The 27452-nt window shown below is 42.1% G+C and overlaps 1 protein-coding gene across 3 annotated transcripts; it reads right to left on the reverse strand.

The window, feature by feature from the left end:
- Positions 1-220: 220 nt before the first annotated feature.
- LOC134619021 (protein NDRG3-like) lies at positions 221-25750 on the reverse strand. 3 transcript variants are annotated; one of them, XM_063464706.1, is made up of 17 exons: positions 25609-25750; positions 17424-17495; positions 17164-17196; positions 15142-15196; positions 12929-13034; positions 12710-12830; positions 11374-11436; positions 11221-11281; positions 11028-11114; positions 10174-10230; positions 9963-10066; positions 8782-8847; positions 8649-8700; positions 8517-8564; positions 6304-6339; positions 6055-6106; positions 221-2518 (listed from the first exon to the last, which is right to left on the reverse strand). In XM_063464706.1, exons 3-17 carry the CDS (start codon positions 17193-17195, stop codon positions 2358-2360), a joined length of 1101 nt encoding a protein of 366 aa, XP_063320776.1. In that variant the 5' UTR covers position 17196; positions 17424-17495; positions 25609-25750; the 3' UTR covers positions 221-2357. The 3 variants fall into 3 exon arrangements, with proteins under 3 accessions (XP_063320776.1, XP_063320775.1, XP_063320777.1); XM_063464705.1 differs by lacking the exon at positions 15142-15196 and having other exon boundaries at positions 25609-25749; XM_063464707.1 differs by lacking the exons at positions 17164-17196; positions 17424-17495; positions 25609-25750 and having other exon boundaries at positions 15142-15922.
- Positions 25751-27452: the final 1702 nt, after the last annotated feature.

Consider the following 27452-nt stretch of genomic DNA (forward strand, 5'->3'; position numbering starts at 1 on the left):
TGTGTAAATAAAATTTAATTGAACCACAGAGGACATGGAAAGCCCACAAAAGACCCCTGCTTGAATCAGAATCTCTCTCGCTGTGGGACTATTCTGGACCACGTCCCACTATGGACGTGCCACTCAGCTTCACCATTGAACAGCTGATTTATTTCCAGTAGAATCTGAATGTGAGTATTTTTACCCACTAAAGAAAAGCTGAGACGCTCGGCCTCGACCGTGTCTCTGGATAACGAGTTTTATTTCATTACAAACCGTGTTTACATCGTGAACATCCAGTGAAACAAACTTCTCTGTAACAGAACCGCTACCAAAGCTTCAGTAGAAATTTCCAAAGTAATAATACACACATAAGTGTAATAAATACAACAACAAGGACAGAACCACAGTCAGAATATAGAGAAGAAAGGAAGTGAACAGTTTATGGGTCGACCCTGCTGTCCCCGCCAAACCTGAATGTTTCATAAGAGTCGACATGAAAAGCTGCTGACAAACACTGGCGTTCGTTTCCTGCTGAATCGTCCAGCAGGGGGCAGCAACACACTACTACCACGACCAAGGTCACCCTTTGGCCTCGGCTGTATTTTCCATCACGTTCCAAGAAAATGTTCCTTGAAAGCTGCAGGACATTTCCAAGAAAGCCAAACATAGCCTGCTGTCAACTGTAGGAGCAAAGCAGCTTCTCAGTGGGTGAAAAAAAAACCCTGGTTCATTCTGTTTCTTTTACACATCAGCTGTTTGTTTCCAGTAGAAACGCCTTCTGCCAAGTGTGACACTTTTATTATGCAGTGAGAAAACTGACAGCAGCTCCCATCTCACGTCTACAACATCTACGTAGTGCAGAGATCTCAGCCAATGCTGAAACAAGGCTGAGCTGTACTCTCATGTAATACCACTTTGATCCACTAGATGGAGCCGTGAATCAGCATTAACATCTGTACAGTAGTGTTTCTTTCACAGTCATCACAGCTTTCTGGTAAAATACTGCCACCTTGTGGTGAAAGTTTTCATTAACATTTTTTTTCCCAAAAAACAATTCCTACAAATAATCAGAATCCAAGAAATGCTCCATTTCCAGAAATACTCCAAGATTTCTGCAGCAACTACGACCACCTCCATTTCCTGGTAACTTGTCCCACATCACGTCGGGCTGTCTTGGAAATGGCAACTTTTTGGTAAATTCTAGGAGAGATTAACTGGAAAATAAAATCAAGTGTTCAGATAGCGTAGTGTGGTCTGGCTGTGGTTTTATCAGGATGGTGTCTCCTGTTTTTCACCCAGTGAAATCATTTCTTTTGAACCTTTTACAATAAACGCAGCAGCGCCCCCTGCTGCCAGCTTCAGCCTAGAGAATCCTCATCTGAGGTTTTGTTCGTTTCAGATGGAGAGCAGCAGGTTTACAGCTGAACAACATCTCATTACTCACTACACTGACACCACGGCACAGTTTGCATGCCAACACTCTACAAGGAGCATGCTGTGGACGGGCCGAATGAACCGAGCTTCAGAGACGGGAAAGAGAGGAGACTGTGGAGGTAACAGGCTGACTTCAGGATGTTTCGCTAAATTATCTGGAAAAAAAAATCTCTTTAAGTTGATTTTACACTTGAAGCTCAGGCAAAAAAAATTGCACGGCCACAGAAAATGAATAAAGAAAATCCCGTTTAAACATCAGCAAAACAGCATCGGACGAAGCCAGCTCAAAGTTCAGTCCCACTGACCTTCATGTTTTAATGTGTTTATTCAATTTTATTGAGCTGTACGAGGACCCGGCTTCATGGTGCACACTCACAAACACCGAGGGAACCATTTAGGGAACCGCAGCTCGCGATGCCGTTTTCTGTCGTTAAACCAGGTCAAACTCGCGTCACAGATCTTCTGTCAGTGCGATTCAAGTAATTACAAAAATACATCTGGGTCGGAAGCACATCCACTTTGTAATGGGCACCAAAGAAGGGTTCATTTAAGAAACGAGCTTCATATCAACCAACACCACCAGCAAAGATAAACAAAGTATTGATTATATAAGAGTAATAACTAAAAGAAGAAATCAGGAGTGAGAAAGGAGCAGTGAAGGAATACAACAGCTGTGTATACATACAAACCGACTGACCTGTGTGCAGTAACGCCTACAGAGCGCAGGAAAAAGGAGCCAACATGGCGGCAGCTAACACCGAAATGTTTATGACATCATTCAACGAACCCTAAACTCACAGGGAACATATTTAGAGAACAGGCAGCTGGAAGTGAAGCTTTTGAGGGCTTTCTATTTTCAGGAAAAACATTTACAACTAAAAGAAAGGAAGGATCTGATTGGACGAGAGAACTGCAGGTACACAGAGGAAACAGGAACAGTCCTATGCAGTCATTTCAATGGTGTGTACTGCAGTGTTGTCAGGCTCGGCGCAGTTGGCGCCCTCGTTGGTGGTGCTGCGGCTCCGGACGCCGTCTGTGGAGCCCACGCTGGAGGCCGAGTGAGTCCTGGAGCGAACCAGCCGGGTCATCCCCGCCGTGGGCACTGAGGGGGCGACACACATGAGAACGCATTAGTGACAGAGTAACAGAGGGCGGAGCCAGCGAATGTATGAGCGGAGGCTGATTTGAATCGTCCGCGGTGAGCCGAGCCGCTGGATTCAAATCTGATGACAGTCTGTTCACACTGAAGCTTTGTCCTTTCATGCGTGACGCTCACTTTACACAGACGAAGAGAAGCCGCTGTGACTTTCAGGCCTTCTGCACAACAGGAAGTCCCCGTGTTCTGCTTTCATCCCACTGCTCTCATTCTCCGGACGGATGACTACTTTTCAGGAGGACACGAATCGAAGGTTGTGGTACTTCGTTGTCAAAATAAAAGCAACAAATCACTGACGATCAAAGAATAATGTTGCTGTGGATCCAGCCTCTGTTTGGGTCCATGTTTATTACTAACTTCAATATACAAGATCAATATTCCAAACATTGGGAAACGCTCACCTTTCAGCACAAAACACAACATGTAACAACCAATAGCTTAAATAAACTAGAATACCTCAAACAGGAAAAGTAAAGATGGAGGAATAAACAGAGTTTTTGAACTGCGAACGTTGTAAAGCTACTTTAACGAGAATAAAATATGGATATTGAAATGAGCAGAATTGATACCCTGTGCTTGTGTAAATGCAAATCCTGGATCTTTAACCTCGCAGGTCCTCAGTACAAACTCAGATGTTCAGCTGTGCTCGTGAATATCGCAGCTAATGGTCCAGTGTGTGGGCTCCCTCATCTAAACACAAGCCCTGTGAATGGTTCAGGGGCAGACTATCACCTGCAACACATCCTGACCAACTCTCTAGCCCTCCGTTCATGTGAGAAAACTCACTTCAACTTAAGCGAACACAGATCCATCTGACTGAGTCATGATTGTCCTGCTCTGTCTCTTCTCTAAGTGTCCCGGTGTTATGATTAAACTGTGTTAAAAGTGACACTTTCAGAGGTACTTCCTTTTGTGTAGCATGTTTCTGAAGTGCTGAGGTTTGTACAGCAGTGGAAACAAAGCAGAAGAGTTCACAGGAAGTGTCGGATTCCTGCGGTGGGACAGGTGTGTTCTCGGCCTCACAGCTTTCTCATGTCTAAGTGTTTTCAGCCTTTCAGACACGAGCAGCAGCTCAGAGTCGAGCCCGAGAGCCGACAGTGTGAACAGAGAGACGTGCTGGCATGCAGCGCACCCTGCTGGTTGCTCACTGCAAAGGAAGAAAAACGTCAGCGTGTTCAGCTGATCGACAGCATGCACACACACACACACACATATGAGGGGGAGGACGATGGAGAGGACGAGAGGGGTTCAGATTCTGGTTGGAATCCTGATACCTGATTGGCTGCTGACGTGGTGTAAAGCAACATGAGGGACTGGAGGAAAAGAACAACAGAGAGAAACGGGAACAGAGAGGAAGGAGGGCAGGGTGAGAAACCAACATGCTGTAGTTTAATATCTCTCTCACACACACACACACACACACACACACACACACACACACACACACACACACAGGTATCAGGTGTGTGCGTTAACAACAAATCCTAAGGCAGGTCATGCTGTGCAAACTGTTACTTACACAGAAAATCTAGTGAAGCTGAGCTACAGACAGACAAACAGACAAAGACACGAGTGTGAGGGCACCACACGCTGCGTTAGTCCTGCAGGAGGAAATGTCTACAAACGTAACGGCACAACCACTGTGGACGTGTGCAGCTAGCCAAGACCTGTAAACGTGCTGCCATCAGACATGCTAGCTGTTTAACATATTTACTCATTCGTACAGGATAGTGATGGGAATTCCGGCTCTTTTTAGAGAACCGGCCCTTTTGGCTCCCAACCGGCTCTTCAGGTTGTTTTGTTGCTTTAATTAATTTATTATTAACAACAATATAAAATTATGTACAAAAGGAATTACTAATGTAAAAAACAAAACAACAAAAAAACAACAAAACAAAACAAACAAACAAAAAAAAAAAACACGTGGTTTTATTTATGTATGTTTATATATAAACAATACTCCAAAACACATTTCTAGCGTTAACTGAACTTCCAAAACAGAGCTACCTAGATCACTTAAAATACACAATTGAAAGCATAAGTGTATTGTTTGTGTATTTATACACAAGCACTCATATATATTCAAATAATTAAAAAAAAAATGTTCATTTACCTGTTACTACCACACACCAAATCTGGTCGTTGGTACTTCCTGGCTTGTGTAGCCACTAGGTAACAAAAGCTCAACACTGCCCCCTAGCATCCTGGAGCACTTCTGTTCTGTTTTGTATGTGTTTTGGAGTTTTTACGTGTTTTGTCTCTAGGGGCCACCGTAAATATAAATATACTTTTATTTATTCACTCCACATAAAATGTAATAAATAAATCACATGATACAAAAACCAACTATTTACATTTTAACTATTTAAATTTTCAGCTTTTTCCTTTTAAACAAATTTAAAGTGAAACAACACAAAACACTGCAAACCACAACACAATTAAATATAAATTAAAATATGAAAACAAAAAGAAGATGCACATTCTCTGTCATATGGGCCTGCATGAATCCTTTATCATCCGCAACTGAAAATAGTTGTGGATGATTACTATACCTTTGTAATGTGACGTTGTTGTCCCTGGCTCTCTTTCTCTCTCTCTCCCTCCCGCTCTGTTCCTGTGCTACTGAGAGTGTAACTACTGCCCCTCCCCCCTCTTCCCAGCGCAAAGCACAAGGCTCGCGTGCGGAGTGAAGCGGAAAAAAGGGCGAGAGAGAGGGTGAGAGAAAGAAAAAAAAACAACAAACCACAGCTCCCAAATAAGGAGCCGGCTCGCGTCGTTCACTTCAAAGAGGCGGCTCTAAGAGCCGTTTCGTTCGCGACCGACAAATCACTATTACAGGACTGGTGAAGTGAGCCAATCTTTTAATGGCCAGCAGGGGGCGACTCCTTTCATTGGAAAAAGACTGATTTTATTTTGCAGTCAAATTGGTGGTGAAGAGGAATGTGGTGCTGCTACGGCTGCCAGCAGACTGCTGAGGTCGCCCGTAGTTTGTCTGCAAACACTCGCTAACTGCTCTCTAAGTAGTAATGAAAGTGAAAAACACAAACTGGAAACGGCTCAGTTTCAAAGTGAAAGTTGTGCCTCAGCAAAACAGCTAATATGTTTCAATGTGTACCTTTATTTTAAAAGCAAGCATTCTGCATTACTGGTGATGTCACACTTTTTCCTGAACTGCGTGTCTGAACTGCTTTACAGACACGTCGGTGTCTTCCATGTAAACTACAGGCGACTGTGGCCATGTGACCAAAGTGATCACAAAGAGATTTTTGGTACAGCACCGTCGTTGTGACCAGTTTCACCCGGTGACAGCCAGCAACTGCAGGAACCACTGGCCAGCTGCGCGTGGAATTCATATGTTTTTACACTGAATACAGTGCACGACTCTCGGGTAATGTGCAAACCATAAACCAAAGCTGAGATCATACTTAAACTGTTAGATGCTTTTCATTTAGTATTAAGGTGAGTCATTAAATGGTACTCACTGTAACCCATCCCCTGCACAAAGTACTTGAAGGCCTCGGCTAGTTTTCCAGGCTGGTGAAAAACAAAACACAAATTTCCTCAATTTGACCCAATTATTAAAAACTACAAACATTAAAGTTTTATTAAGTTTCAAAACTTCAAATATGAAGGACAAATCCTGGTCCTAATCTTTATTACAACAGGATTATTTTCTTATTATTACAACATGGTGGAGGAGAAGGAACAAGCAGGAAGTTACTGAGGCTCACCTGAACCACCTGAGGAAGTCCTCCACAGTCTGCCATCTAGTGGAGACACAAAAAACACATCATGGGGATAAAACAGCGACGATGACGAAAACTAACAAGCACATTAAAGTCTAGGTTTGTAATACATACCAAGACTCTTTTACACAGTCTGAGCAAGTCTGAGAAATATTTATTAAGCAGATTAATTTTTGGATATTCAGATCACATTTCAATAATCACTCAACAGTGGTGGTGGAGCATGATGGGAAGAAAGATTAAATTAACCCCCATGAAAATCCCACTTTTACGATAAATTCATAGAAACAAAAACAAACATTTAAAAGTTAAATTCTAAACTCAGAAAGTCAAACCTTGTCATCCGCCCGCCCAGCGGGGTGACGACTTTACCCCATCAGCCTTTTACAGCTGAAGGACAAAAATTAAAAATCCAGATCTGTGGAGGGTGGGAGTTTTAAAGGGTGCAGGGTATTTATTAGAGATGGCACGATACCACTTTTTTATGTCCGATACCGATACCGATATCATAAATTTGGATATCTGCCGATACCGATATGAATCCGATATTGTGTGTTTTTTAATCAATAAAACTGTTTTTTTAATATATTGCTGCATTTTGTATAAGTTCATACTCAAGTTTAACTAAACAACAACACTAAAGTTATTCTGTTATACCTGTATGTAAAAAATACACTGCACCCAAAATATTTCATAGTTCAGCAACACTGACCAATCTAATAAACCTTACCTAACTTAAAACCTAACTTAAACCTACTCCATCCTCCCTATTCTGGTATTTTAAAGAGCACTTAGCAGAAATATTAAGCAACCTAATTAATAGGGTTGCAAACTCCCAGCAAAAGAAAATAGGGAACCACCCCCCACCCTCCACCTCATGATGCTTAATTGATGTAATCAACTATAATTTGATGCAGTGTGAAACAAAATGCACAGAAATAAATTATTTTTCAAGAATAATTAAATAGATTCAACATCTTTCTTCAGCAGAATTGCAAACTGCACAGATGGTACCTTCCCAAAGGAAAAAGTACTATAGCTTACTAGGGTATATTAGACTTAACAGTTACTATATACAGTAATGGACTTCTATACATTTTACATCAGATTAAAACTTTGGGTGTGAGATTCAGATAATTATTTATTAAAAGCTAGACATTTTAAATGAGAATAAGAAAGAAAAGTATGTCTTTGTGCCCCCCTTTTCCCTGTTCATGCCCTATCGGCCCCCCTGGCTAAACTTTGCTAGATCCGCCCCTGCACAGTTACCAGCCGTCAGCTACGTAGAAAAAGATCCTGGTCTAGAAAGTAATATTAAATACATTCTAACAACAGCTTATCAAGCTTAAACGTGCTGCTGTTGTTCCGCCGCTGGTTTCCTCTTTCCGGTGCAAAGTGGACCAAAAACAAAGAAGAGAGACGGACTCGCGACAGAAAAGCCAAATACACACAGCTGCTCTATCAGGTGACGCATACTGCTGCGACGTGCTACGGTTATGAGCCGAGTTAGGCCATGTCGCAAGTTTTGTGAGGTGCTTTTTTGATATTTAATGGATCGGATTACATTTTTTATTTCTCGCCGATATCCGATCCAGTAATTTAGGTCAGTATTGGACCGATACCGATACGTAATATCGGATCGGTCCATCTCTAGTATTTATTATGATATATGAGACTCTATTAGAAACATAAATACTGTGCAGCCTAACATAACGGTACTGATATGGTTAGCTGTGCAGTTCAGACCATCCAAGATGTTTGTGTTTCAGCTGCAGTGAGTGAAATTCTGGTGTTTTTATGGGTCCCTTACTTGGTATGTGTACGCTGATACATGTGTTGCATCCACATAGTTTACGACTGCAGCTAATCAAACTAACTAGCCCCCCCACCCCAGGTGACATCATCAGGTTTCATAAATAAAGATAAGATAACCTTTATTAGTCCCACACGTGGGAAATTTGTTTTGTCACAGCAGGAAGTGGACAGTGCAAAAGTTATATAGCAAAAATTAGAATATAATAAGGATAAAATACTGTACACAACTGTACAGATAATAAAATAAAATACTATATACAGTAGAATAAATAGAATAAAATATACAATAGGATAAAAATAGAATACAGATGCTTTATACAACTGAGTAAAAATACAACTTTGTCGGAAAAAGAGTATTGAAAAATGATGAGTAGAGACGGTACCTTGAGCAATGTGGTCTTGGTGGGATTCATTCTGGAGTTACACTCCACCTGCAGAGCGCACAGACACACAGTGTTCACTAGAATGTGACATCATTTACTGGCTGTTGTCATGGAAACAGGGCAGCCACTCACCACGACATCAACGGCAGGCGACGAGTCTCCGACGACCAGCAGAGTGGGACACCTGAGAAACGAGCACGCCAAATAATGGAACGAGTCACATGACCGTCAGACATGTTAGAGGTGAAAGAAGACAAAGACATACCTGACAGTGGTGGCTGTGTTCTCATTCAGACCAGAGACAGGACGCTCCATCTGCAGCTCGGTGCGACTAAAACACACACACACACACACACACACACACACACACACACACACACACACACACACACACACACACACACACACACACACACACACACACACACACACTCTGTAAGGCAGTGAAGTGGACACAGTAAGCTGCTGCTGTAAAACACAGCAGCATCTCTGACAGTCTGGGATTTTCTTACTTTGAAAGGAGCTCGGATCAGATGGAAGCAACCATAAAACCAATGAAAATCTGAAGCTTTCTGAAGTGTCCTTCAGCCTGTTAGCACTCTGCACTGAAACTTGATGTGAATAATGATTTGCTCACACCTGTGATGTGAAGATGTCTGTTCTGCCACCTGAGCTGTCAAAACACGTGTCTTCTTTCTAAAGATCAGCACAGCTCTTATTTCCAGCTCCCGTCAGCTGTCACTGATGATGATTACAGGGGCTTGAAAGCAAAGCTGTCAGTGTGCGCTCTGCAGCCTGCTCTCTGTTAAACACTGTTTCTCAGATAATTACGGAGCATTTTGTTGCCCTGAAAGATGCAATTAATCCAAACAACCTCAGTGTTTGGATCAGGGTGCTTCTGAAAAATGAAGCATCACTTTAGCTTCAGATCGAGCTCTGAAGCAGGAAACATCCAGGTTTCCACCACATAAACCGACAGCTGTGGAGGATGATTTGAGGCGATTTAACTGGCAGGATTAATGTGGTAAACAGAGAGTTCATTTCTTCTCCCACTTCCAGCATAAAGACAAAGTAGCGTGTATACAAACACCAGCAGGAGCGCACTAAGCTTGATTAGTGGAAGGAAATCAGCTGAACAGGTAAAATATGATTACATAATGAAGTCTGGTTGTTTGTACTGTTTTTTCAAACGATAATCCAACATGAGCTGTAAGTAACGCACGTAGCTGATGTAGAAGGTTGTCTGATGGTGCTGTATTAGATCTTCTTTAGGCTCCTTAAGTATTAAGCTGTGAAGGAAGACAAAATATTCCTCTCCCACTTCCATCATATCTGTCCATCAACACAGTTCAGTGGCATTCATATCAATTCTGTTTCTACTTCTATTTGCATTTATTCATCACATCCACTTCCTTTTCCCCACAGCCACAGTGTTCAGTGTCCCACCTGCTGTAGCTGTTGTAGAACATGGCCAGGTTGTCCTGCGGTATATCCTGAGAGATGTGGAGTCGATACGTCTGGATTATTTCCTTGTTCTCTGTTAACTCGTCCTAAACACACACACACACACACACACACACACACACACAGGTTTCAGTGGTGGTTAACCACAGCTTAGAGTCATACAGAACGAGCCTGCAGTGCCTGCTGTCCTCACAGTGCTGAAGTGATGCCCCATGATGATGTCCACCAGGTTGCTTGTCCAGCCGCTCAGCTGCAGGAGACAAAAAAAACAGTCTTATGATCCTCAGAACCTGAAGACCAACAGACAAACTGATTCTTGGTGTTCGGCTGACAGTTTAATGGATGCCGTCTCTGTTCACACACAGTGACTAACTGCCATCTGTAAGGACAGTTGAACTCTGGAGCTTGCAGACAGACCTGAGCTCGTTCAGAGCTCGCCTACAGATGTGTCTCTCTGGTCCGTGTATTCTCACTCACTCGACCTGCTCTCTGCGGTTTAGACGAGGATGCTGCCTGAGCACAGCTGAACCTCTCACTGTGCATCCATCAAATAATTACCGCTCGGACATCACACAGACTTTTTGTGGCAAAAAAACACCTTAATAATTTTCTCAAAACTGAGCATGGTGACAGTTTTCTGTGCATCCTATTGGTAAATATTATATGGCACGTGCCACTTTAGCTGCTTCCGCCTGCTTTCAGTTGCTGCTGGCTCTGCAAGCCACTCTGCAAGCCACTTCCACTGCAGCTCCTCAATTTCATGCTTTGCATCCTCTCACTTTTTTCTCAAATGGAAAAGTGGTGGTGAGAACATTTCTTTCAAACCATTAACAATAAGAAAGTATCTGAAGTTGACTTTTAGTTCAATAAAATTAACAAACTTCCTCTTTGTTTACTTTCTTCTTTTTCAAAAGATACAAACTTAAAAAAAAATCATCATACATATTCATCTTATCCTGACTCCAGATTTCTCCTCCAGCAGATGTTTGAGAACAGCTGGAGTCAGTATCCAGAGTTTGTGTGTGTGTGTGTGTGTGTGTGTGTTACCTTGGAGGCAGCCCAGTCGATCCAACCCTTGGCACACGGGTCAACGTTAATCAGAACTAAACCCTCCACCAAACTGGGCTCATTCAGCTGAAACACGACAACAACCGTCATCAGTTACATCATCATCATCATCATCAAGACTGAAAACCAGCGACCCTCCTGTCCCTCCTGCTCAGTCCTGTTTGCTACTTACTGCCAGTTTGGTGAGGACGTATGCTCCGGCTCCAACGCCGATACCAATCACGCTCTTTATGCTGATGATGTCACACAAATACACATTAGGGTATGCTGTCTGTCTGAAAATTACCCATCATGCACTTGACTGAACAGAAGACAGCAGACTTACTGAAGCTGGGTCATCACAGACGGCAGCATCTCAGCCAGCTCATCCATGGTGGGATACTGGTACCTGCACACACAGTCACGTTTACATCACTTCAGAGGACATCACACCGACTCGGGGACGGAGTAACTCACATCTGTGTGTCAACAAATCTTCGTTTGTGTAGAACGGGACTTTTGAGAGACGGGGAACCTCGGGAGAAGCTTGTAAAGAAGACGGCGCTGCCACTGACTTCTATAAATAACTGACGCCTGGAGAATAGTTGAGTGGGTTATTATTTTGTCAAGACAGAGACCATCGTAGGCGGTCTGTGTGTCATTTTACTTCCAGAAGATCAACCAGTGGACAGTTAAAGCAGTGCAGCGATCATAATATCCAGTGCTGTGAAAATCATTCTTATCAGATGTAATCGTATTCATAACAACAAACTGCTTCTGCTGTCACAGTGTACAGCCGCTGTGGGTGGATTGTCCGAGCTGTGTTTCCACACACCAGCAGAAGCTGCTACTCCACAGCTGAAGGTGGGAACAATCACCGTCTGTCTCTCTGCTTTATTATTTACAAATCTGAGTGGAAAATTAGAAGATTGTGAAGAAGCATATTCTACACAATAGCTCTGCATAGATTTAGGGTCCAGTGTTAATGTGACACTTACTAATGTAACCGATCACTGTAACTGTAACTGTGTGTAAAGGAAGAGTGTTCTTCCTAAGCTGGTGCAGGTTTCTCTGAGAGCTCCTGTTTCTGCTAACAAGTCAAAATGTTGTAAATATCCAGGACACTTCAGGTTAAATACGGTTTTTTTAAAAAGCAGCAAGCATTCCTGAAGTATGTTGTTGCAACATTATAACTGTTTTTATTAAATATAGTCATTTTCTTCTGAGTTTGCAGAATCTATTTTTGGATAAAGTCTTTGAGGTTTAGACTAAGATTTGAACTCCAGAAGGTTTTATTGCACAGTAAAGACATAAAACTTCAACTTAAGGAAAGTATCTCTGATATTCTGGATTCAAGCAAATCTGATGCATTTTCTGATTTCAAAATAAAAATCAAGTCAATGACTAACATCAGCTCTGACAATAAACAGAGTCCTCACAATCCTCCGAGGTCGTTTTCTTGATTTAAAAACACAGCCTCACAGAAACACAGCAGCTGTTTAATGGGGACAGTTTTGTGTTAACAACAAATCAGCCACAAGAAAACACTGGTGAGTGTTACACCATGGAGCACGGCACCTGTGTGTGTGTTAATACCCAACAGAGGATGCTGAGTGTGTTTCAGAACGAGTGTGTGTGTGTGTGTGTGTGTGTGTGTGTGTGTGTGTGTGTGTGTGTTTTACCCTGTAGGGAATATGGGAGCGTTCTCCTGCTGTCCCGGAGCATCAACATGCAAAACTGAGAAGTGCTGCGTCACTTCCTGCATGTCTTCATAGTTAAAGAGGCTGTTGAAACATGACTTATCTACACACACACACACACACACACAAAGAAAACAATGTGTTGTGTTTTTGTTGTCACATAATTCGTCGCTTCATTAACCGTGTCCGTGTTTTACTCACGGTTGAGTCCGATGTCGTGGTAGGTGAGGATCGTGGGTCGGTTGCCTTTAGCGGCCCCCCTCATGGTGACGTGCAGCACGCCGTGGGCTGTCTCCACATCGTGCTCCTGAGCAGCATCGCGAACAACACACAAACCCCGCCCTATCAGCACCGACAACAAACATGCACTGCAGCACGGAGGGGGGGGGGGGGAGGGGGGGGGGGGGGCTCTAATATCTGGAGTCATTTTAAAACAGTAAACAAGTGTCAGCAGCTCTGAACAGATCATTCATGTTTATGTGATCAGGAATCAGGCCACATGAACGCGTCGTAGTTTCCTTTAAAAAGCCGAACGACGCCATGCGAAGCTGCAGCGTGGCGACTCTCAGCCTGTCACAGGCTGTGTAGGAAATCATCCACATTCATCTGGTAACAGATGGAAACACAGGCAGGCGCGCAGACCCGTGAATGGATTCATGGGTGCTGTAATCTCATTACTGACTCATGGAAACACCTGACAGATCCCATTAATGGATCTGAAGTTCATACTTACTCACGTGCACACACGGCACACACAGTTTTACATGTTTGGATCTGCGGCACAGTGAGAGCATTCGTATGCTTTTACTCAAAGCACAGAGTCAGCGGACACACAGAAGAGCACATCACTAAATAAATATACTATAAACGTGCTAATAAACAACATCATGTGACACGTGACTACGCCATTTTCACACCTGCACTGCATTAACCTCAGCGGCTCTGTAACACCAGGTCTTCAGTTCCATTTTAAAAAGTCTGCATGAACAAAATGATACATTTTTAATTTCAGTTACAATTTTGGGTTCCAATTAATATTAGAACAAGAACAGAAGTTTGTTTCAACACATTTTTCTTTTACTTTTTCCAGAAAAGTCCAAACTCTCTCCCCTCCAGGCTGTGGAATAACTGCTTCACTACACACAGATTTACTTATTTAGCTTTTCCAGTTGAACTGTAATTAAAGTTCAAGCAAATCCACTTAATTAAAACACAGATTTCTATTTTGATGTACTCTCAATTTTTTCCAGTCTTTGAGTAACCTTGTTAAATAATCGTGATCTCTGGCAAGTCCATAGTACGTGGACTTCCTTCACACTCCATCTGTACAAATTATTTAAGGTACTATCAGTATCAATTCAGAATCGTGTCTGAAGCAGGTCGTTTCCTGCTGCGTGCTTCATGTGAGAGAGGAAAACTGTGGAAAAGATCCCGGGACGACTGTTCTGAAACTTCCTGTGTGAAACCAGGCTGAGTACAAGCCTGTGTGTGAGGTTCAGTGCACGTAAACATGAGGATGCTTGAAAAGTCAGTTTCTTTGATGAGTCTCATTTCTACAAGTGAGCACAGCAACAAGACACGTGCTTCAACGTGAGGACTGGAAATAAATTAGGCTGATGATGTGAATCAGAGGACTCGCTTCATGCAGACCTTTATTCAGGAGTGCAGTCAGACGGGCTCGGGACCTCTGATGTGGAAAACAAGTGGAGGGATTCACCTTTGTATGAAAGTGTGAGAGCTTTTCTCTGGATTGGTGAGTCAAACTGTGATACTTCCTCTAACAGAAGTTTGTAGGATGAAAGTCTGCAGGCAGCAGAGTGAAGCTCCAAGCATGTTTAAAACAGGCGATTTACACCAAAGTGCTTTAGCTAAAGTGTTCTGTTACAGCTGTTCCTGACTTTGGGGAAACAGTATATCTTAAAAGAATAAGAAAACACATTATGAAGCCTCTATACTGAACTGAACTCAAAAATTAGTTTTCAAAGTTTTCCAATGCACGCTTTATTCAAGTGGACCTCACACAGTTCAGAGGTCCACTTCGGCGACCTCTGAACTGTGTGAGGCGGGAAGTGAATTCCCTGCAATCAGAATTAGTGGTCTCAATGCTGTTACTCATGCAGTACCATCAGAGCAGTGACAGTGAGCCCAAACACGCAGCCACAGTCATGAAGAACAGTCCTCAGACACGATAAGCACGTCTGAACTGGCAGAAACAGCGCTGTACATAGACGGACGTGTTATAAGTAACATTTTAAAGGATTAATATCACAGCATGGAAAAGCAGCCGACTCCTCTCCAGCTAACTTGAGGCAGCTAAAAGCAGAGAGCAGGCTACGAAGCAAACTGGCTCAGCAGCTGTAAGGTATCAGCTGGTGAAGCGTGACTCCAGAGGAGCTAATGAGCAGCTGACTCACCACCCCAACTTCTAAAGAACAGAAGATCTGGTGCAGATCCAGAGAGTCAGACATCCTGACAGAGGACAGGAGGAAGAGAAAAGGTTTCAGAAAGATGGAGGTCAGCCGTGCTGACGTCCTTCAGCCTTCTGCTGAGTGAACACAGAGACGGGAAGCGGGGGTGGTATGATTGGATCAAGAGACATAATCCATGTGGTCATTGGCCGAGAAGTGGAAGGTCTTAAAGTCTAAACAGTCGAACCTGCCTTCTCTCTATCTGCAGTCTCCTTCAGCTTCGGGTACTTTATTTCTACCTGCAAGAGGTTTGATGAGAGCTCCCTCCACTCATACAAACCACACAGACGACACAGGCGTACTGCAGGTGCAGCTGTCAGCTCAACAGGTGGATTTAACACCATTACCCAGAAATCAGTGGATTTATCCACCCGGCTGTGTTTTTAAGAAAAGCTCAGATTTTAAGTCTGTATCACTAGAAAAGAAGCAGACTCACAGCTGCACACTCTGAGTGAACCACCTGAGACGTTTGTGGAACTTTTTAATTAAACTTCATCTCCTGCTCTTGAAACTGACTAATTTAAAAGTCTGCTGAGAATTTACTGTCCTGATTAATCTTCAGTCCTCTAATAGAACACGCAGACACCTGAGTCTGGACCCGTGGACCGTGCTGTTGTGCTGATTTGGGAAATTCTAGGATTTTTTTCTCCAGATGTTGTGGAGCACTATCTAGCAGGTATCTGTGTCTGTGTGACGCAGCTGTCCAGTTTATGGGTGCAGGCTGATATCCTAGCTAGCTAGAATTAGCTAATAACTTAGCACTGTGCCCACTTGACTAATTCTGATCTACAGCAAAAATACCCAGTCTGTAACCAGTGGGTGATATGAAATACACTGAATGTCATCTACTGTATTATTGGCGTTTTTATTTTTTGTTTTAAATTGTGAGGAAAATGTCGATTTCCCTGACACGAACACAGCTGGGGAACAAACAGTCCGAGCAGCAGCTCATTGCTCTACATTTACCCCATCGCTGATGCAGACTGACCTGCTGTGACGTTAATATGACGGGTCCAGAGGATCGATCCATGTGCAGTCCTGCTGACTTCAGCCTCATATCTCGGCACAGTTCTCCTCAAACATGACAGACTGGGACACTTTCCATCCATACAGTTAAACTCTGCTGTTTGTCTTTTTTTGGACCAGCCTTTGTTTTTATTACAAGGCAGGAAGAATGCATAGAGTATTATCACATCAGCTGACATCATGCATGTCATCTCAGGATCGGTCCAAGCAGGTTTAGAAGACCCTAAACTCACACTGAGGTTGGACCAGAGGGCCACAGCTAAATCAGCTGAGAACGTCCAAAAACTGAACAGTCCCTTTCACAGTCAAACCTTCAGATTTTAATCTGAAGGTTTGACTGTGAAGGTTTGTGTTTTAACACAAGAACTAGATCAGAGTGAGGGGGAAATAAACACTCCAAAATGAAGAAAACCTCCAGTTCTGGACAGTTAGAGTGCCGAAACAGCCCAAACACATACCACAGCTGGGTGATGATACAAAAACAGGCTGCTCTGTAAATGCTTCCACCCCCTCTGCTTCCACGCATGTAAAGGTGAACAAAAGTTCAATAAAACATGTGCCTTCATCAGCGCCGCTTCTAATAATAGCTAATATTGAACGTGACTGATCAATGTGGACTTGTTTCCTCCTAAATCGATTCTGCTCAACAACACACAGCAGCCTTCAAACAGCAAACACTGTTTGATGGGCCTGTAATTACACAATGATGAAGTATCTCTGAGGTTTTATCCACTTCTCTCACACAGAGTCACTTTCATTCTCAGCTACAGGTTATCAAATAAACTTGTACTGTTCACTCTAAGAATGTAAAAGAACACCCTGCTGGGGTCATTACTAAGAAATCTCATGGATGGTGGCCGTGTTACATCTCAGAAACAGTTAAATGTTGTCCATGAATACAATATGAACAGAATTTCTGCTGATGAAGTGTCAGTCACTTACCTGACAATCAAAATCCTGGAGATTCCTCCCATTCTGAAGAGACAGAGACAAAATTGTCACTTTTTATGTCAATCGCAGTTTCCAGGAACTGAACACAAAGACGACTGTACCTCTGTATTTTATAATTCATTCGGAAATTAGTTGAAAAACAGGAACAGAAAATCATTTTCCTCAGAAGTAGCTTAATAAAAGTTCACAGTTTACTTCATCCAACTCCTGGAATCCAGGTCTGACGGCACCCTGTAAGCCCCGCCCCTCACCTGTCCTGTCAGCAGTGGTTTGATCTCAGTGAGCTGGACATCATGAAGCTCCTCCATCATAGGACAATCCACCTGTTAAAGCACACAAACAGGAAGAGGAACAGTTTGTTTTACTGGCAGTTGTCGAGACTTCTAATGAATACATTAACAAATAAATACATATATAAATAAAAACAACGTTCCTGTTTGTTTTTTGGGGGGGTGGTCAGAAGCATAAGAGGAAGCAAAAGTAAGTAAATAAAAAACAGCTGACACTGTTTCACATCCACAACAATTTAACTTTTAAACAAACAAATATTAAGAACAAACTGTGTAGGAAGTAAAACTTGACTCATTTTACTACAGTTTATTAGCCTTTAAAACAACGAGTTCACTAAAACTAAGCATTCTGATTCCTGTGCTGCAGGAAGGAAACCACACAGCCTCAGACCTGAAGCTGCTGGGCGTACGTGGCACATCAAGATGCTAATGTTTAATCCAATTTTATCCATGCATGTGTCTTAAAGCCCCTCAGGCCTGAACATGGCAGCTCTGTAGTTTACCTGTAACCCTTCAGGCCAACTTTACCAGCACAAAAACATGAAACTTTCATATCCAGCTTTGAAAGTAGACTCAAAGAAACAGCCTGCTGTGCCAAAACTTTGACCCCTTTGTTCTTTGTTGGCAGCTTCCCTTTACACTGACTGGAGAAGTACCCAGTTTCTCAACTAGCTTGGAAATTCTCTTCAGCATCAACTTCCATTTTTGCTGCACTTTCTGTTGGCTGTGCCCGTCTCTTTAGTTTGCCCTGCGTGGACTGCAGCACTACAGCTACAACTCCACTAAGAAACTTCGGACACACATGTTTTTAAGATAAAGATTTGCTAAGAGCTGAATTTGGTTTCAGTTGGTACATGTGAGCTAAATGAGCACACAAAATGTTAGAACAGACTCACAAAGAATTTGAAGAATTCCAAAGTTTTAATTCAATGGATTTTATAAATGAGTGCTGGCATTAAAGTTTATCATCCAGCAGCTGTGAAGATCTCACAGGTGTGACTGTCACAAGTATTTAACGATGACAGTTTTCTTCCTGAAGGTTTCCTTTAATACAGACAATTTCATTTTTGTGAATGTGTTTCCATGACGTGTGTAAGTGTGGAACAGATATGTTTCATCATGTAATAAAACAGTTGTGAGAATATTGTTTTCTTCTTTTTTGATGTCTTATTCATGACACAATTATCTAATTTATTTTCAAATTAACTTGGTTAATTTCAATGGAATTAAAAATACAATTTTCATGACTATTTTAAAAACAATATTTTAAATGAAATACCTAATACCATGATGCATGAGAGTCAAGTTGGAGCTCTATCAGTGGAAGAAACACTTCCTCACCCATCTAAGTGAGCTCCTCAGTCCCAGCCAATAGCAGTACAGTTGTCCACTGACCAACAATGGGCCGTGAGCTCATACAAACTAATATAGCGTACACGGTTATGTGCCAAAATCAACACTGCAAATTAGGGCTTATATTATACCGGTCACGGTAATACCGGTACAATGTTAGGCAACGATAAGAAAATAGAATATCGCGATAGAATATGGGTAAAACGCGCATGTGCAGTGCCTTTGTCTTCATACGCACATGGCCGAAAAGCATGGCGGCGATGGAGAATGAGGGAAAGCGGCTCGTTGAGTGAAACGGATGAACCGGAATTGGTTTGTAAAAATGGTGCAACTTCAGTGATGTGGAACTGGTTTGGTGTTTGTCCGTCAGATACACAACAAAGCACTTTTTTTTTTTTGCAGAACATGCAAGCGGGCCGTTGTTATTGCCGTATTTGTGGGACTAAGGTGCTCGTAAATCTGGGAGTAATCTGGGTCCTAAACTCCGTCCGCTTCAGGTCCCAAAGTCAAATGAACACTGCAGCATCACTGAGAGTTAAAAACTGTCTAAATTCTTTCATCTTTAATAAAACGATCAGCATTGCTGCTTTACCAGGTGTAACAATGATGTTTAACATCCAGGCATACATGAAAACAGAATTTATGAAATTTAACAGAGTTAGAAGTTAGCAGGAAGTTAGCGGAAGGTAGCTCGCTAGTTTCGCTAGTTACCTAAACATGATATAGCATGTTCTGACTGAGAGATTTCTGAAACAAATTAAAACGTACAGCTCTGCTATCACTTCCAACATAAATGAAGACCGAAAACTAAACAGCAGTGACGTTTATAGGGTTACTGAACTTGGACTAGCTGGTATATAATATGCTGTAAACGGACCAAACTTCAGTCAGGAGAACAACTGAGATAATCCATCCGCAATACGAGGTTAGTTATTAATAAACTGCAACAACATGGAAATAGAGCAGCTGTGATAGAATACAGCATTAATGAATCAATGGTACAGAAGTGGAGGAAGCAAGAAGAATGAGTTGAATAAAGTTTGATTTATCTGACTGCTTTGTTTCGCTTAATGTGCCTTATAATCCCGTGCACCTTATGGTCCGAAAAATACATATTTGACTTTTTTATTTGGCACACTGCAGTTTAATGTTGCAAAGCACCTCTTTTTAACTTTAGTGGATACTATACATGGTTATGCTCAGGATATGTCAGCCCATTTCTACTGGAAATGCCTTGCTTTTCAGCAAGGAATTTGCATTTGCACTGTTAAATTTTTATATAGCTTTAATCCACATAAAAAAACAGCTGCTTGTTTAAATGAAAATAAATGGATGGGTTTTTTTGCGCTAGTAAAGTTGTGGAGTTGTATCTTGTCTCGCATAAATTATATCGTCAGTTATATAGTTATCGCAAATTTTCAAATATATATTGTGATAAATATTTTTGGCCATATCGCCCTGCTCTACCGCAAATATTGGGTAAAACAAACAACCAAATTAGAGGAGAGCAGAACACAGAAATCATCAGGCTGGGACTCGGCAGTCAATTTAACACCTGCAAGCCAGTGGGCACTCTTTCAGTGATGAGGATGTGCACGGGAACGTTGGTTTAAACAGAGAATCAAGGATGACGCTTACGTGAAAAGGAAAAAGAAACATCTCTGAAATGAGGAGGAGGCCTTAGAGTACATCTTTCACCATCTTAGCAATGTAGGATTGCATATTAACAATCCTACATTGCTAGTAAATAATGCTAGTTCCAGTAACCACACAACTGCACCGTTTGTTGGGGAAACCTGCAGTCGGCTCAGAGTGCAGAGGTCACCCGGACAAGCGACGAAACACCCCTCCCACCCAAAATCACACATCCAGATGAACGGAATCAACTTTCACTAACACCAGAAAATGTCATGGTGTGAATTAATTTGATTTCCATTGGACCGACATTCTATCCATCCATCCATCCATGGATGGACAGAGTCTCTGTGCCTCTGTCACAGTCTACCTGTGGGGCATTTCCACCTGTGTAATCCAACTGTGTGAATCTAATGGAAACAGTGATCTCTGGCTGGAAGTAAGCCATCCTCCTGTGTGTGTGTGTGTGTGTGTGTGTGTGTGTGTGTGTGTGTGTGTGTGTGTGTGTGTGTGTGTGTGTGTGGGCAGACAGCTTGGGTAACAGTGTTTCAGCAGAGTGGTTTGGATGGATGTTGAGCTTCCTGTGGGCACTTTGGCTCCGACCCAAACACACAATCGGCGCGCGAGTCAGATGGAGCTCAAACTGAAAACAAAACGAGATCAATCCCAAATCCAAACATGAATGGTACAGAAATTAAACTGATCTTTTTTACAATTAAATTTCACTCTTATTATGCGGCACTGAGGTGAAATAAAGAACACACCCTGGGCAGAGTTTGGAAACAGATTTATGCGTCTTCTAAAATAAAATGTCTTCTCAGGGATCAGAGACCAGGGAGGATGACCGTTTCTATGCAGTAGTTGAGGCTCCTTTTGAACATTTGCAGCAACCTGATATGAGACACAGGGGGCGAATCCATGTCCACCTCAACTCAGACATGCTGCAGTTTTTATTTTAACTACCAATCTGAGGAAAAACATAGACATTACCTATTATATCAAAGTTATATCAAAGTCCAACAAGAGCTTGAATTCAGTGCAAAACTAAAATTCAAAATTAGCGTAAAAATCCATCTGATTTCAACATGATTTATTTCAAATGTGGCTCATCACAGCACGCTTTTGGAGCTCATCTGGCTGAGAATGATGGGCCTCGCATATAAAAGCCACTATGTGATGAGCTGGGAGTGAGAATCTGGGTTTGTGTCCACCCCAGGCTCTTTGCTGCATCTACAGTCTGCAACAAAACCGATGACCTGATGGTCCAGGCCCAATAAAGCTGACTGGCCAGCCATTGGTCTGTTCCTGCCACTGATGCTGTTTCCAATCAGCAAACAGACTGTAACAACCCTGACTAACCAACAGTTTTTCTTTCCTGATGGTATCTCAGTGTCGTATTAAGGCAGCGTGTGAGGCGACTGAAACACAGAGGCTGTTATTAGTGGTGTGGTAAACACAAGTGAAGGTGTCTGTGGTGACAGTTTCATTCACGTGTGTCTAAAAATGGAGTGCAGACTTTAAAATGTGTTTCGCAGCACACCTGTGACTAAAACAGCAGCACAGATGGTGCTGTGGTAGTTTATGGTGAGCTGATGCCTCTTCTCTCACAGCAAGTGGCAACGAGGCGGAGCCACGACCGAGACGGCGAGCCCAGGTGGAGTGAAAGAAAAGGACTCAAAGCAACAGCAGCACCACTCATCACTGTGATTAAAAGCTCAGTGGGGAAAAAGCCATTAAGAGTCCTTTAATAAACCGTGTGATCAACTGAAATATGAAGAAGTGACTTTTCGAGCCGCTCCTGTCTACCACAGGTTTGTTTAACACTAGGGCTGCCACAAACGATTATTTTGATAGTCGACTAGTCACCGTTATTTTTGCGATTAGTCGACAAATCAGATCATGCATCCATTGGACGTAAAACGTACAGCTTATTGCACCAGCAGCATCTGCTCTTATATAACTATCATTAGCTTACAGCTTTAAGTGTTTAAGGTATGTGCTAACTAAAAATAAAGACAAGATGATAGTTTATTACATTTTAATGAAATTTGCAGATTGTTTCGGTGGAGTTTAATAAACTCAGCCGTCTGCTCCTTGCTGTCTAAAATATAACAGGACACCGGAGTATATTCTCGAGCATCTCACACTTCTGATAATCAGTTGCCTGCTTGAAGTTTATTCAGCTGTGTAAAAACTATAACTAATCTCAGCCAAACTGATTTACTCAGGAACAAATAAAATACTGAAAAAAGCCAAACAATAACATTTTTAAGTTATCTAAGTGACTTATATATCATGTTTAACCTGAGTAGTGAAAGACGGCGGTGGGTTTGAAAACGATTTGCCGGGAGTCCGGTGTTCTCAGCGGCTCTAGTGAGCCTTGAACCCCGGCTCGCTATCGAGCTGGTGGGTAACAGACGTCTCCGAAAACATCGGAGCGCTTTTGAAAATATGTGGTGTCTTGATAAACTAAGCAGATATTTGAGGTTTACACAGCTACATTCTCGCCTGAAAATATGTTAAACGTTTATTTTGTGACCCAGAAAGAATAATAAGAGTAATATTAAAACTAACTAGCTGCCGCCATTGTTGGAAACTGAGCAGGGCCGCGCTATGAATTCTGGGACACAGCTTCTTCTTCGGGGTTTAACGGCAGCTGGCATCCTTGTACATGCAGTGCTGCCATCTTCTGTTTCAGTCTGTTATTACACTCTTAAATCCTACTACTTATTCCTGCGTCTTTTGGGATCTTACAAAGCTTCAAACAACGCGTCGACTATTAAATTAGTCGTCGATGATTTTGATAGTCGACGTAATCGTGACTAGTCGACTAATCGTGGCAGCCCTATTTAAAACAGAAACAAAGAACAGGTTAAATAAGTTTACGCTAAACTTTGCTATCCTCTCAGTTTCTAGCAGCGATGCCTGCAGCATGAGAGCGAGGCTGAGCATTGCCGCTCCTACATTAAAGCTCAAGGTACCAGCAGTACATCCTGTAATAGAAATGAGCTTTTCGAGCCTCCCAGATTGACCTGTTTCTCATCATGGCCACAAGATGGCGACAACAAAAATGATCGCCGAGGTTTCCTAACCAATGTGTGGCTATTAACCACGTTTGATTTAGTCACTCCACTCTTTGCTTCTTGTGTCTTTTTTCATTAAAGGCTCCCAAGACCCAAACAAACCAGGCAGGTACTGTTTGTGAGTGGATTTCTGTTTGGTGGATTCATGAGTGGATCACTCAGCCTGAGGACACGTCTGCTAACAGAACGACTGTTTACATGACACCATGTCCATGTTTACGTGTGCTCCAGGCAGCAACGAGGGCTGCTCTGTTTATAAAACAGAGATATAGTGACTACATGTGTAAACATACAAGTGGGATACTCCACAAACCTGATCTCACTGACAGAAGAGCACACATACAAACACACCTGCAGGAACACCTGCAATAGGTCGTCACGTACAGATGACAGGCCGACCAAAAGGAACATTTTAAGGACCAAAATGATCAGTTGGCCCTTCTCCTTGTTCTTTTGCTTGTAATCTCACAGAGTCTGAGTGGTCCTGGTGCCTCTGGTCCTGATCCAGCTCTCCTGCTGAGGGCTGTTAACAACCCTCCTCTTCCTCATGTAGTGTTTGCACCGCTGGTTCTTCCTGGTTCGCTCCACACATCAAAAAGCTCAGTTTACCCCCCTCCTGTTATTCAGGACTGCTGATTAGTCACAAGCTCATAATTCCCATCATTCAACAAGTTACTATTATAAATACTGTTATTTCTTTAACATAGACTGTCATATACACTGCAGTTTCTCAACTTCATCTGTTTCTTTTTGGTTCCTGTGAAGCTCCCCCAATCCCTGGAAAAAATACTCCATAAATAAAGAAGATCCCCATTTTTATTTTTATAATACTTCCAGGAGGAACAAATGAACAGCAATGGCCAAAAGTTTTGTGGCACAGGGGCACAAATTCTGTGTTTCATTTATTCACAGCTTCAGTTTTTATTTCTCTTATTATTATTTTTTACATGTTTCTGTGATATAATGACTGTAGATGCTTATATCAGCTTCTGGAGATTCATCCCTGCCTCCCAGTCTGTGGGCTTCTGCTTGTCCACCTGCTTTTTAAGGACTGACCAACTAAATACGTTCTAAAAGACCAATTCCAATTCCCAATGACCCAGGAGATATATGGTGATCTTATTATTATATTATTACTATTATTAGACTGTGAAACTGATAAGAAAGCTGTTCTGTGAGCCTAAAACAGGAGTCCTTAAAGTCATCATGTATTCGCTCTTTTAGTGCCTTTGTGTGCGTTTCTGTAGCTCTTCATCTACAGATTCCTACACAGTCTCATCCTACACATTAATATTTATCGGTGATTCTTGCAGGGTTTATGAAAATGCTGTTGAAACACATTTTTAATGGCCAAAAATCTCAGGAACCCGCACAGACATTTGTTATGTCAGATAACACAGACCCTCTGCCCTAACTGTATATGGAACAGCCCCATTTTAAGCCAGGAACCTCAATAAAGAAATCAATAAAATTGATTGATTATGCCCAGACTATAAACAAATGGAATGAACTGCAGCTTTATATCAGAAGGGGCTGAAAACGAGCTGATAAAATCAAAGGTAAATGATCAGGACGTGCGGCACTAGTAAAAGTGAGGAGACTGACATCATGGGCGGATTTATTTAATCCCAGCTCTATAAACAAGCCTCATCACGACGTTCTCGTAAACGCCTCAAACAGCTACGCACCTGCCGACATCCATCCGACTAATTAACGGGCTGTAACAACAATAGATGCGAGGCTGGGCTGAACGGGATGTACCGAGGCTGTCCGCCCACACACACACACACACACACACACAGTGGCAGGAGTTATACTGTGGAGGATCTTTAACGTTTAACGTTAATGAGCGCGGATGCTAAGCCGCAGACCGACCGTTGCTACGTTACCGACACACACCTGTTACCAAACACACCGCCGCCATGTAAGCTAGTTCTCCGAGCTAATAACCTCCACCACTAACTAGTAACAGTTAACACTGAAACTAACCCGCTCATTTACCCGTTAACTGGTTAATTATCCTGAAGAGCAGTCATTAGTTCGTGCCGAGCCGAGTCGGACCAGACGCTACTCACCGTGTTTTGTTAGCGCCGGAATCTGCTCAGGTTACCGGTTTAATCCAGCCGCCTGTGATCGTTTCAACGTCAAAGACAGCCGTTAAGATCGACGTGGTCGCGAGGATCCTCTCTCACTGACTGAGCTCGCAACCAGCAGCACGCGGACAGTCCGGGGCGGAGCTACGTCAGCGTAAACAACAGGTCACGAGATCAGCCGCCATATTCTCAACAGGTGTCAAAATTTTCCACGAGCACCAGAAGCTTTGTTTCTGATTTATATTTTATTTTATTATTATTTTTTACTGGGAAACTTTATTTGTAGTTTTTAATTTGATTAAATTAGCAAAAAAAAAAGTTAATGATTAAACTTAACTTTTAGCTTTATTTTTCTACTGATAAACTTATGAATTTATTTCCTGAGCGTTAAACTGGTGAGTAAGGATGCTTTCTGTAAGTATAACACAGGGGGTTTACAATATTTACTAGAAATTGGCTTTTATTTGTATTTATGTGGTCTTTTTAGTACACCTGTACACCTGATTCAGTCCCTCGTAGAACCACCTTTAGCAACAGTAATTGTAAGTAATGGTTTTCTGTATGACAGTCTCGCACGTCGTTGTGGGGGAATTGTTGCTTACTTTTCTTTACGGCGTTGTTTCATTGAGACTCTGACTGGACCACTGCAGCACCTAGATTCTTTCCTTTTTCATCTTTCTCATCTGTTTGCTGCTGTGCTTGAGATCATTGTCATGATGCATGATTTAATTTGATCTGAGCTTTAGCTGTGGCCTCACATTTGACTCCAGAGTACTTTGGTATACAAAACAGTTCATGGTCAATAACTGCAAGGTGCCCAAATCACCAACCCTCCTCAGCCTCCGTGCATACAGTTGGTGTGAGGTGTTTGTACTGATGTGTTGTGTTTGGTTTACTCCAAGTGTTGTTCTGTGCATTATATGCAAACATCTGCATTTAGCTCTCATCTGTCTGAAGGACATTGTTCCAGAAGTCTTGTGGTTTGTTAAGATGCAGTAAATCTAAGCTGTGCTGCCATGTTCTTTTTAGAGAGACAAGACTTTCTTCTGCAAATCTGCTAAATAAACTGTACTTGTTTAGTCTTTTAATATTCAGTCTTTCAATGGTCCTGTCCTGATCTTAAACATTTAAATGCGGCCTGGGATCTTTTACATTTCTCTGAGCATTGTATAGTCTGACCTTGAGGGGAATTTGCTGGAACATCGACCACTTTAAAGATTGTGGCACTGTGTTCACACACCTGAATGCTCTTGTACAGCACCCTACCAAAACTTGTTGAATTCACAGAGGTGCTCCCAAATCCTGATAACCGGTTAATCAAACCAACTGACCTGCTTAACTTTTATGGAAGCAGTAAGGGACTACTACATTTTTTACACACCTCTTGAGGAGTAAACAATGACACAGTGTAATTTATCATGTGTTGTTCATTTAAGGTTGGATTTACCTCATTTCAAGTCCTGAAATAGACACAATGCTTTTTATTATGTCCTGATATATTAAATGTTATTACTCAAAGAGTGTATTTTCTGTATCATGACTGTATGTAGAGACATTGGTTTGTTCTTCCTCTTACTGTAAATGTGTTAAAAAAGAATTAAATATTTAATAAACCTTAATAACACACCTGCAATGACTTTATGTTATATTACTATATATTTATGCCACACTATATTAACAAAAGTATTCGCTTGTCTGCCTTCACATATATGTGAACTTGAGTGACATCCCAATTTTAATCCATAGGGTCAAATATAATGTCGGACCACCCTTTGCAGCTATAGCAGCTTCAACTCTTCTAAGAAGGCTTTGTGCAGGTTTATTAG

The sequence above is a fragment of the Pelmatolapia mariae genome, linkage group LG20 (genome assembly GCF_036321145.2).
Source record: "Pelmatolapia mariae isolate MD_Pm_ZW linkage group LG20, Pm_UMD_F_2, whole genome shotgun sequence".
Lineage (NCBI taxonomy): Eukaryota > Metazoa > Chordata > Actinopteri > Cichliformes > Cichlidae > Pelmatolapia > Pelmatolapia mariae.

What these genes read in the sequence shown, in the direction of transcription:
- LOC134619021 (XM_063464705.1), bottom strand. Translation starts at nt 17,483, where the DNA reads ATGATGGAGGAGCTTCATGATGTCCAGCTCACTGAGATCAAACCACTG. An exon ending in GCTCCCATATTCCCTACAGG is followed by an intron (nt 11,437 to 12,709) that starts GTAAAACACACA and finishes CTGTGTGTGCAG; the next exon opens with GTACCAGTATCCCACCATGG. An exon ending in TCGACTGGGCTGCCTCCAAG is followed by an intron (nt 10,231 to 11,027) that starts GTAACACACACA and finishes TGTCTCCTGCAG; the next exon opens with CTGAGCGGCTGGACAAGCAA.